The 12,218-nt window shown below is 40.2% G+C and overlaps 1 protein-coding gene across 1 annotated transcript in view; it reads left to right on the forward strand.

Annotated features, from left to right (window-relative positions):
• LOC310940830 (zeta-sarcoglycan-like) overlaps positions 1-12,218 on the forward strand; it is a gene marked incomplete at both ends in the record, with an annotated part of 150,909 nt that overhangs the window by 39,202 nt on the left and 99,489 nt on the right. The window contains one exon of the mRNA XM_083905853.1: positions 6,517-6,618. Coding sequence (XP_083761979.1) covers positions 6,517-6,618 — 102 coding nt within the window. The remainder of the gene's footprint in view (positions 1-6,516; positions 6,619-12,218) is intronic.

Raw genomic sequence — 12,218 nt, forward strand, 5'->3', positions numbered from 1 at the left:
GATTGTTAAGTATTTTTAACTGATCTACAGTTCGGCATTGTTCGGCTTGATTCTTGTGTCGGACGTCTTGCTCATGCCTCTTCCTGTGACGGCACTCTGGCCAATCAGTGACTGGCAGTCTGACGACGTCACGCATAGTATCATCTCAGCTCGCTTGGAAACAGAGCAGATACTTAAAACAACTACCAGGTACCAGATACTATAGCTAATGCAAAATAATCGTACCGTGCCAAGGCGCGGCGTGCCGCACTAGTGGAAAAGGGGCTTTTTTCCCGCAACCCCACCCTGCTCACTTAAGTCGCCGACAACCAGCCCATGTAAAAATTTTAAAAAATCCCAGATAGAGATCAATCTAAAACTTGAGATCAGGATCAGAATATCCCAATTCCAAACTGTTGCTACTGGATTGCCAGTATTTTTCAACGTAACCCTGAGGTTTATTTTTGTAATAGAGAGGTTACTGAATCTGAAAACTGTGCAGGGAGATGTTGAACAGTAAGGAAGGATGATACAGGGGGGACAGAGACATTGACTTCCACCCATGCATTCTTTTTTTTTTTCCATTTGCAGATTTTATAACACGACTCTGTAGGTGTTGTGTCAGGGAGTCGTACTCAATCTGCATACTCACTGTGGATATATATGACTTTTTGTTACACTGTCATTTTTATTGGGTTTTATTTTGTGTGAGCTCAGCACACCAGGAGTTTTTATTTTTTCACATCCCATACAAATATAAATGTACTGTCAGTCATATCCCAGATAATAAGTAAAGTACAAGTACAAATGTATTTTCCCATTTTTTGGGGGAAAATACTCGATCTGTGAGTCATTTTATCAACTCCTGTACCTTCCAAGACAAAGTTGTTGGTCCCCTATCAGTCCTGTGATATATACATACTGTATATTTGTATATATATGTATTCAGGTGTCACGACTGAGGTATAGAAAACAATTTAACAGGATTTAAATGAACTGAAGAACAACAAAAGAACCTAAGACTTAACCTAATCTAAGGCTTGAAACAATAGACAGCCATCCAAAGAGAACACAATCATGAATCCTATATTCTACTCACGTCTATAGATGTCCTAAATCATTCCCTGAATGTAAAGCGCAATGTAAAGAAAGAAAATGGAAGAAGTAAGCACAGTTCACAGTTTGGTGATTAACTATTGTGTCTGCAGTCATTCTCACTGTGCTGGGATTTGCCGTTTTTTTCTTCCTTTGGCAAAAGAAATTCCTTGTAAACCAAAGAAGCTCATTTCTATTGGCAGGACAAAAAGGAAATAAACAAAGCCAAGCTTTGGATAATTTGTACTGCGATCACTTGTTTTCTTTGTCACCGGTCGAACTTGAATCCCCTGCTATTTTATGTTGTTTATTTTTATTAACTAAGCTTTGCAAAAAAAAAAAAAAAAAATGCCAAAAAGGATGCATTCATTGCTAATGGAGCCATGACGAATGGAAGACTGCGTGTTTGGCCTTCTTGTGTTATATCTCGGCTCATCAACACACAAGCAACTCAGAGCATTCATTCCCCGTTTTTTTTTCGATTTAAATTTAAAATCTGAAAGCCAGAATTTATTCTTTTGAAAAAATATGAAGCTACCATTGAGAATATGTTAGTGAAATCTGACGCCCTGTAACAATTGAAACTGAAGGCTGATGTTAAAGGTGAACAATTATATAAATGACCCAAACAATGAACAGTAATGAGTTGAGTAATGTAATAGAGCCTACACACTCTTAGAAATAAGGGTTCCGAAAGTGTTCATCTCCAAGGGCTGAGGTTCTACCTGGAACCATTTGTTTTTCAGGGGTTCTTGGTTAACACTGGTGGTTCCCGTACAAACCATCTTGATGCAGAGAACCCTTTGGAACCCCTTTCCTGAATAATGAGATTTTACGAGGGTTCTTGGTAACACTAAGGGTTCTCCTATGAGGACAAGCTGAAGAACCTTATATTGTTCAAATTGGCCTTTTTATTTCTAAGAGTGTATTATGTGAAACTTTGAACAAGAGAGCACATCATTAGAGTATAATATATTTATAAAATTAAAAGACAAGCCTGAACTATTATTGATTTTGACATTTTGATCAGAACTGGTGTGAAATATTCATCCTATTATTAGGGATAGATTGGTTATGCCTTCCAGAAAATCATCAACACTTAGTGTTCACGCGGCACGAATCAGTGCCGCAGGTGCATCCGTGGTAATTTGCTGTGGGAATAATATACAACTCCTTATATGGACATCCTGGGGGTGTGTGTTTATAGGTCATATATTCAGGCTTTAAATTTCTTATGATTTTTTTTTTCTTCTTATGAAGACTTCTTATTAATCTTATGATTCATTTTAAATCACATTTTTAGTAGTGATATAAAGTACTGTTTGCACATACAAATGAACCAACTGTGACGTATTTCCAAATTTCACAAATTCAATCCAACTTTATACATTTCGAGTACTTGCTCAGGTGTGTTTATATAGTTGGTAAAAAAAAAAGGAAGTGCTAAACTCTATATTGCACATTCTTATAGCCTCTGTATATACTGCACGTTTAAACATATTTGGAAAAAAGCAGCGAAAATTCTCTGTGTTCGAAAGGGTTAAACTCAACCAATCTCCAAGATGACGTAAGATATCCACATAACCTGATCCTGGCACACGATTTGAAATGACCAGTACCCTGCAAGGCTTTGTAGATTACAGGAAGATTGAAACAACTGCTGGGGAGCTTGGCAGGATAAAATGTCTCCTGACATTTAAACAGGACAAGACTGAGCATAGAATAAGAAGAAGAAAAACAGTCGGTGAAGAAGCACAGATGTAATTACAAAACTCATTAAAGCCGGCCGCTTTCACAGAAACATAAACAACTGTTTTTTTTTTTTAGTTTGTATCTGTTATCAAAGCAGGCCTGACAGTATTCATATAAACCCACTGTAACTAAGCATCTGTGACATATTTTGAAGAATCACACACAGTGTGTGTTATTATGAAGCCCAGTTGAATGAAACAAGGGTTCCTGGGGTCAATTTGATTTGTAACATTCTATTATGATTAATTAACGGGTTTATTTATTGATTTTTTTTAATTATAAGGAACCCGACCTCTGATAGTCTTTCCTGGATTAATCCCACAACAGGAAAGAGGCAGACAAAATGGAGAGAGAAATGAACAGAAGTAGGACAAAGAAAAGCCTTGGCATAAAGAGAGAACTAAACTAATAAATGAACGTAGAGATTTACTTTCCCCCTTTTGTTTTTCCCGGGCTTTGGCAATAGTGTCCATGTAGAAATTCATGCAGGTGATGCATACTGGACTGCAAATACATTCAAAAGATCGGAGTAAGTGAGACACGGAGTGAGGAGGAAAGCTCCCCCCTGCCGAATCAACGAGACTTCAGTGTTGGACAGTGGAGCAGTGAGGTGGAATAAAAACCACCTGATTCATTTTTACATTATCGTCTTCATGTTTTTTGGAGCTGAGCAACACGGAACCGTGAGTGAGAGAGCGGGAAGGATTAGAGAGGCATCGCAAGGGAAGGCACCGAGTGCAAAATATGTTCAGGGAGAAGCTAAATCTATATGTATGACACACTCCTTCACCCTGTGTACGTGTGCATGTGTGTGTTCTACACTGCGCGGTAGCATTCTCGTCCATGTACGTGGGGTTCTATGTAGACTTGTGATTATGTGTAAGTAACGGTTTCAGGGAGTGAGTACATTTTTTTATTTGCCAGGTCCTCAGGGGTCTGTTATAACTTAATGAATAAGCTCCACGTGCCACTGTATATTCAGTGTAATGATTATGGATCTAACAACAACACTGAAAACCTTACCGCCATCGATCTGACCCCACTCTTATCACTTGGCTATGCAATCAGTTGTAAGCAAGTGTAAAAGGGTTAATATCGGTCTTGGCTGCCTGACTCTGATATGATAAGGTTTACTTGTTTACACGTGTGCAATGAAATGGATCGATATTAACCCTGCAATGCTATCAAAGACGATATGAAAGTTCTGAGGATTAGATGTCGTACAAATGTTCTCCCTCCCTTCACGTGTCTGCCTCAGCGTATATATATCTTCTCTCTCTCGTACCCTCTGAGTATATTTTCAATTTGACACGCTCGGTTGGTTTGTTGCATCTAACAATTGCTGATAATTCACTGCCGCACTCCGCAACAGAATCCACATCTTCATGGAGAGGTTTTATGTTTGTGAGCATGAAAAGAAAGCCGTGGAACCCCGGGAAGTGAGACTGATTTGTTGCCCATCACAACATTCTGTGGGAGAAGTTACTCCAGCTGAAGGTTGAACTGGTTCAATCTGCAACATTTGGGTTGACATGTTTCCTATTAAAATCACTTCATTTCACAGGAGACCAATTGCTGTAGCCTGGAATGACGTTGACCAGGAACACAAATGCTGTTTTTGTTATTTTACTTTATTGTTTAAATACTGTAGGCCATTTTGTGATAATAAATCGGTGTTCCCAGTCCATTTCAGCTAATTTGAGGGTCTGGCATGTGTATCTGTGATGGTTTGAGATCAAGCCCACAGACAGCAAAGTTTTTGCATTGCTCTGCTCCCTGCTCTGTTACTCCCCCAAGCATCGATTTGACATGGTGCAGTGGCTGCTACTTTGGTCTGAAAGAGCCCCTCTATTCCAGTAGCCTACATGAGTTTGATCTAACCATGTAAGTCTGAATCCAGTGGTTTTGTAATGCTCACTCATGTGGAATCGATAAAAAGCTGGACATTGGATCAGAAACCAGCACAAACCCCCCCTTTTTTTTAATGGCAGTTGCTCAGAACTGGTGTGGCACAGCATGCAAATCACATCTTTGCCTGACATAACTTTACAGAACCCTGCAAAACGATACTAATAGGTCTAACAAAAAAAAAAACAGCATACATATCTATGAGAAAAAGTTTCTGACCTTTGTTTGAAGATGCTCCCCCAAACTTGCACTGTTTTCCCTTAGCATACATCAATTTCATTCGCCTCAATAACCCTATGGGTTTTCTCAGCAGGAGTTTCTTTCATTTGTCTTTCTGACAAGCTAAAATGTATTCCTGGTGTTTTATGTCTGCATCGTAAGCTAAATTGGCTTCTCAAGTTTCAGCACCTTTTCGGGTTGTTGTTTTTTTTTTGACAAAGACATAGAAAACAACGGTTTTGTCAGCGTTTCAGAATTACCGATCTCATGTGGCTTTGACAGTGTGCTTTAGGTTTCTTTTTTGGATGTGTATTAAGATATGTATGCATTAATGTCCTTTGAGGTTGAATATATGCATTGATAAACATATGCATATCCGTCCATCCATCCATTATCTACCGTGCCTATCTCAGCTGACATAGGGGGATTGGCGGGGTACATCCTGGACAGTTCGGCAGTCCATCGCAGGGCCACATATAGAGACAAACAACCTTTCGCTCACACTCTCACACCTACGGTCAATTTAGAGTGACCAATTCACCTTATCCCCAAATCTGCATGTTTTGCCCTCATATGTAAACATAATGTAAACATATGAGGGCATATCACAAGTAGACAGCTTAGGGTGTTTATAAATGGGGATCCGACTGTGTATGAAGTGGAACTTCAGTGACAATACATGATATGCAAGTACATTTATTCATTTTTAGCTGCTTTATCCTGCTTGAGGGTTTTGCGAGGCTGGCATGAGGTCCATCACAGGTCCCATTTTATGCAAAATCAAATCGTTTAAATCCTTATACTTGGGACTCTGGAGGCCCTATCAGTAGGCAACGTGTGAAAAAAGACGACTCACGCATGTTTTTGTGGTCCTCCTCAGTCTAAGTACAGAAGCTGAAACACGCTATGTTGACTTCCGCACTCACTGGAACGTCATGATACGCTAAATTCCTGGAATTGTTGAATGCAGAGCAAAGCATTTAAGGATTATTGGCCTCCAGCCACATGTAAGATCGGGATGAGATGAATAAATAAAATGTATTTATTCATCTCATCCCATTCATCTCAATCAGACCCTAATCGTATTTATTACATATGTAAACGAAATCCTGACAAATGTTCTTTTATATGATGTGAGGGGCTGATAAGATAATATTTAACTGGATCAGTTTGCTGTACACATTTTGCTGCATGTCGAAGAATTCAAGATGAGGCACTTTTGTTTTATGGGGGGAAAAAAAACAGAACTCAAACCTTTTTAACATAAATTTAGAATGAGACTTCAAATATCATTTCAGACATTCTAACTTTGTACATGCTGTGTTTTGCTGTAGGCTGGAGCTATAAATGGTTGCTATTTATTTATTTATTATCAACAATTAGCCTACGCACAAGTGGGGCTACTTAATAAACAAGGCTGGAAAAACAACAACAAAGATACACGGATAAATTAAAACTTTATGTTTCTTGTATTTTCACACATACATTTGCATTCATTTGACTTGATATTAATTCTATGAATAACCACTCTGTGTTTTTGTGCATATCTTCTTGTTTTCTTAGGATGGCATGGGGAACCTGCGGGTGACAAAGGAAGGCGTCAGGTTGGAGGGAGTGTCCGAATTTATGCTGCCTTTGTACGTGAAAGAGATCCAGTCACGCAGGGTAAGACTGTCTCCGTGTCTTTCTGTACTGTATACGTCATGTGTGCCTTTGCGTATCAAAATGAGCTCTGCGACTACAGAACAAAGTATTATTAAAATTAAAATTATTATTTGTATTATCATTAATATTTTTAACTGCAAACATCCCTCTACCAGTACTGCTTTATTACTGTATTACTGTGTGTCTGAGTGTTACAATGCCAACATTAAGTGCAGCAGTGTGGGGGTCAACATTTGTCAACTTTGTGACAGAGCAATAGACGTGACACAGCGCTCTTCTATATCGCCGTTAATCACCGATATCACAGATTCATCATTGGTTTCCAGCAGCAATGGCAACACGGTGTCACTCCACATAGACGCTGTGTGTATGTGCGCTCGAGTCATTGTGTGTGTGTGTGCTATGAATGATGAGCGAGGGTGTATTGACTGAAATAGTGTCACACTGTAGCAAACAAATATGGCCCTTTTCTACTATGGTCCCCGATCTCCTCGCCATGGCACGGCATGGTTTAGGTTGGTTTTCCACTACAAAAATAGTACCTACTCAACATGGGCGGAGTCATCACTGCACGGCTGCATGGAACTACGGTTGTCTTTGTTTTCACGAGTGACTCAGTGTAACTGAATCATTAGAATCAGTTAATTAATTTTAGTAAATTATCTTTGTCATTGTTTGAGATTAACCCATTTTTTACAGATTGTTAAAGCTCCCATAGAGTGGTCCTATTGCACATATATGTTAGTTATGGAGGTCTACTTACATACATTAACTTGTTTTTATGGTCAAAAACCTCCTAGTTGCTGCAAATGAGCCAATAGAAATCTCTCCTCCCTGAAGCTCTCTTCACACCGAAATCACACCCCCAGAAGACAGAACTGTGTTGTGATTGGCCAGCCAACGAGAGCTTTCGCAACTGTCTTGTGATTGGCCAGGTACCAAGAAGTGATGTTATTAGCACGTCAGCTCTCAGAAGCGCAGCTCCCCCCTCTGGAACGGTGGATGCACTGCTACTCATTATCAAAACATAGTTTTAACAAGGTTTAAAAATGGCTTCGTCACGACTCTCCGGCCGCAGTCCCAGGTTTTTTCAGAGCACTTGCAGAGCGCGACATTACAATAAAACATAGCGTTCTCAGCAGTTGAACTGTTTGTTTCGAAACTTTAGGTCTTCATAAACAAGGTAATGGCGCAGACACACAAACAGCGTTAATTGGAACATCCGTTCTATGGGCACTTTAAGTCTTTTTTACTGATCTCGGCTCAGTTCAGCATTGTTCGGCTTGATTATTGCGTTGGACGTCTCTACCTGTGACGGCACTCTGACCATTCAGAGGCTTGCGGTCTGTTGTTGTTACGCTGTCAAGTACCTACTCATATCGATTGGAACCTTGCCAGAGCAGGTACTGAAAAAGTATCTGGTAACACAACATAATCGTGCCGTGCTGAGGCGAGTTGAGCCGGTGGAAACACGCCAATAGTTTGGATGTGTCTGTATGTACTTTAATTTAAACTGCATAGCACAAGATGAATGGGCAGATGGAGAGGAATAAAAAAAATATAGCACATTTTAGTGCTGGGGAATATACAGGTTCATGCATCAGTATCATCAGTATCATTATCAGTATGTTTCCCACATGGCATTGTTCATACAGTGAGATGATAAAGAGCAGCTGTAGCAACAAACTATTAGCTGTAGCCATGAGCAAGAGCAGAAACCTGTTCGCTTGTCACTTGAATTCAGTTGCCTACAAGTCAACACACACATACAGTATAGCAACACACCGCAGCAACTTATTGCCAAAAGAGAGGCTGTCTGCACTTTAGATTTGTCTTTGTTTTAAACGATGCAGACCAAAAGACTGTATATTGCAAAGTTAATTGACCCATTGTTGTCGCAGCTCGTGGTAACACTGGAAACTTACAGACGCTTGCGTCACCTTAACAGAAGACATGTGGTGGAATACTAAGAGTGCATTAGTCTTTGGATCAAGGACGTTGGTCGCTGAAATAGCTGAAGGTCAGACTTTGCTTAAAGTGGCGTTTTTCTTGATGTGCTGCATAAAACTGCAAACGAAAGAGAGGTATCACGAACACGGTAACGATATGCAAGGGCATGGTCGCTACAGTCATTCAGGGAGGACGGGCTCAGAGAAGCGATTAAAATACTGAAATCTGAAGTATGTCTTACCACAGTGGAAGCACTTGAGCCAGAATGCTATTCCAACATTCTCATCAACAACACCAAAACAAGCTCGTGGCAGAGATTCAGTCACTCTCTTTTTCTTGAACTATAGACCAGTGGTCAAATCACACAACTGAGCCACATGTGGTGGGGAAAAGCCTAATTTCTTACCTTTGCAATAGAAAATTCAAGGCATGCTTTTTTTGGTATATTTATAGCTGTTGGTATATTTAGTTGGATGTTCTGTTTATTATGTTGCAGTTTGCACAATTGAAAGTTTACATAATGCTACTTGGGCTTTAGTAGCCTAGTATAACACGGTGCATCTGCTTAAGCCCAATTATCTACGTAGGTTACGCTGCTTCGACGCAGAGCCTATCAGAGAGCCTCTGCATATTTTTTAAGTGTCCGTCACGCCGTCAAGGGACAACGGAGATGGCAAGGGCTGTGATTGGTCCTCAGGACAGGCCGAGCTAACGCTGCTCTGTGCCGGCTCACAGTGCGCACCGAGCGTCCACAGAGGCGGAGCTGATCACCGCCGACAACGTCGCTGCCAAACTATAAATACGTCATATCTTAACACACACAGCACATGTTTAGACTCTAAATGGCCAATTTCTCGCCTCAAATTATCTTACAACTGCGTTCCGTGACACAGAAAAGTGAGAAACGGCCACTGTTTCAATGTTATTCCGCTGCAACAAAAACAACAACAGTCTTTCTCTCCCAGACGCCATTGCTCACTGTAGCCAAAAGCACAACAACCTTGCGAAGCGACCCCTACTGATCGGGAGGGAAAGTGCAGTGCGTATCCGTCACCACGACGCAGAAGTATGAAGGCTCGAGGCGTCTCCGTGGTTACGCAGTCGGATAATGCATTACGCAGTTGGAGAAGTATAATGTGGCCTTTATTCACCACCTAATCATGTTGCACTGCAATACATGGAATCATACAGATGAATACTTTGATCTTTGATCTTTTAGTCTCCCGGGGTGTTTCGCGGATGACGGTCTCTCAAGTTTTTTACTCAGAATAATGAAAAAAGGGTCACGAGAGAGACACATTTTCCGATTGTAGCTCACAGAAGGAGTGTTGTAACTCAGAGAAAAAAATGCTCTTTACAACCACGCAGAGCAGAAAAGCATCCGAGAACACGCAGCACCTGAAACCTTGAGGCAGATCGGCCAACAGCCAGAGATGTTTATTTTCAAGTTCCAATCATGTCAGCCAAAAACAGAAATCTGATGCTGTAATGGACACAGGCTCACCAGTCCTTGACAGCTGAAAACTGGAAATGAATGAGCTTGGTTTTAACAATGTAATCTGGATTGTTGCAAAGGCACGCAGATGGTTGGGCCAGTATATGGCGTCAGCAGAATGAATCCAATCAACAAGGGTTTGAATCCCATCATCTATACTATTGTTGTCATGTCAATCCCTCCGCGGCCACTTAACTACCTTCTAATGGCTTCTACCACTATGATAATGCACACTGTTGCAAGTCATCTCATATTGGCGATACCCCGATTATCAACAACATGGTTGTGAGTCGAATAGATAATAGAAAAAGGCTTCTCCTGGTCTACCAGTACAGAATAAACCTTTTTGTTCTGTTTCCCTTTCCAGTCTCAGTGGCTTTCATGTTTTCTATGTGAAGTGATGAGTAAAAATCATGTAATCTGCCTCACAAATCAGAGATTAATTAGTAAAGGATGAAATTGTAAACAAAACTTTAAGCAATTTAATTATATCTGATTAAATTCTTTTAAAACAAATATGTCTGGAAGGAACTGATTTTATAAGATACAACTTTTTATTTTTATATTTCCGGTGAGAAATTAGAGTCAGTCTCCACATTGCCATGTCGCTATTTATCATCTAAAAGCTGACAGTGCTGGCATGTTCGTGCCTCTTGCTACACAGGTATTACCCATGTTACGTAAATCACATCCACATCAACATGATTAAACACGAGTCACTTTCACCCCAGTGTATTGCTTTCAAGATGACAGTGAATTATAGTCCACCGCCTGACTTTATACCTTGAAAGTATTTACTGAGACAAACGTAATAAATCACTGAGATTCTGCGATTGTGTGACTCATCTGATCTCGTCAGAGTGTCTTCTGTAGCGCAGTAGTACTTTCGTTCCTGGATTGTTTATGAGTGAACATGTGCTTTATGTCACCAATACATCCAGGACTGGAGAGATTCAGAGCCTCCCCCGTCTAAAGCTCCCCTGTGAAGTTCATTACTTTTGCATATATCTGCAATCTGCAATAGTTCATTTCAAGCTGCACCAAGCAAAGAAATATAACTCCAAAGCATGTTTTCCACTGTGGTGATATAGGTAATCAGTATCTAGTAATATCTATAATCAATAATCTGTTTTGTTTTTTTTTTGTCCACAATGGCACATTCCGGTAATGTAGTACCATTTGTGTCATGATTCTCAGTCAAGATTAGTAGCGTGGGCACAAGTGTGCGTCTCACACAATGGAACATTGTGACTCCTATGGCGAGAGAGCTAGATACAGAACACGGGGTATAAACTAAATGCTAACAACAGCAGCAGTGACACAAATAAAGTTGTTTTGCTGGGTGCATGGTGATAGAAAAGGACTGGGTACAGGAGTGTGAAAGGTAGCTGGACAGATAGAAAAGTGCAAAAAAAAAAAAGGAAATGTAGAGGTGGAGAAAATGTGTGGATACAAAAACAGGAATGAGGCAAAAGTTAAAGGTGCATTATGTAATAAATCTAAAGCAACTGGCCATAAAATCCTCCTTATATGTCACAGAGACTCAGGAATAATGTTCATATAATATACTTGCAACAACTCACCAACAACAACAGTACAGACAAAATATTTGCATTAAAACAAATATTTTGCAGACTGCAAATCAAGTTCATGTTTTGAAATCATGTTTTGGCATGTGGTGCCACCTACCGCCGTCTACCAGTGATTGCAGTCGGTAGAGTCTCAGCTGCCGAGCAACCACGGGTTGCCAGTGACGTCGGAAAACGAAACCTAAAAGACCTCGGTATTTTGAATTTGAATGTAGTAACCGTTTTTGGCCACATTATTACATATGGCGCCTTTAAGTTACAGAAAATAGTTAAAAAATAACGACCGAAAACGTGGGTCTCACAGGAAACAGACTACAACGCAGGGCATTGTGGGTACAACACAGGGCACTGTGCACGTGTAGAACGATAGCCAGGAAAAATGACTGAGCCCATTGTTGCAGTGTAAATGTGTGGTATGTTTGCAAATGTTAGTCAATATTAAGCATGTTTTAACACCTTATGCAGGAAAAATCTTAATTCATGTCGTAATAGAGGTAGAAGAATATGCTGTTAATATGTGCTAGTATGCTACTTATATATGTTAGTAAGCACCCAGTTAATGGTGA

Source organism: Microchirus variegatus (assembly GCF_963457635.1).
Source record: "Microchirus variegatus genome assembly, chromosome: 19".
NCBI classification, from domain to species: domain Eukaryota; kingdom Metazoa; phylum Chordata; class Actinopteri; order Pleuronectiformes; family Soleidae; genus Microchirus; species Microchirus variegatus.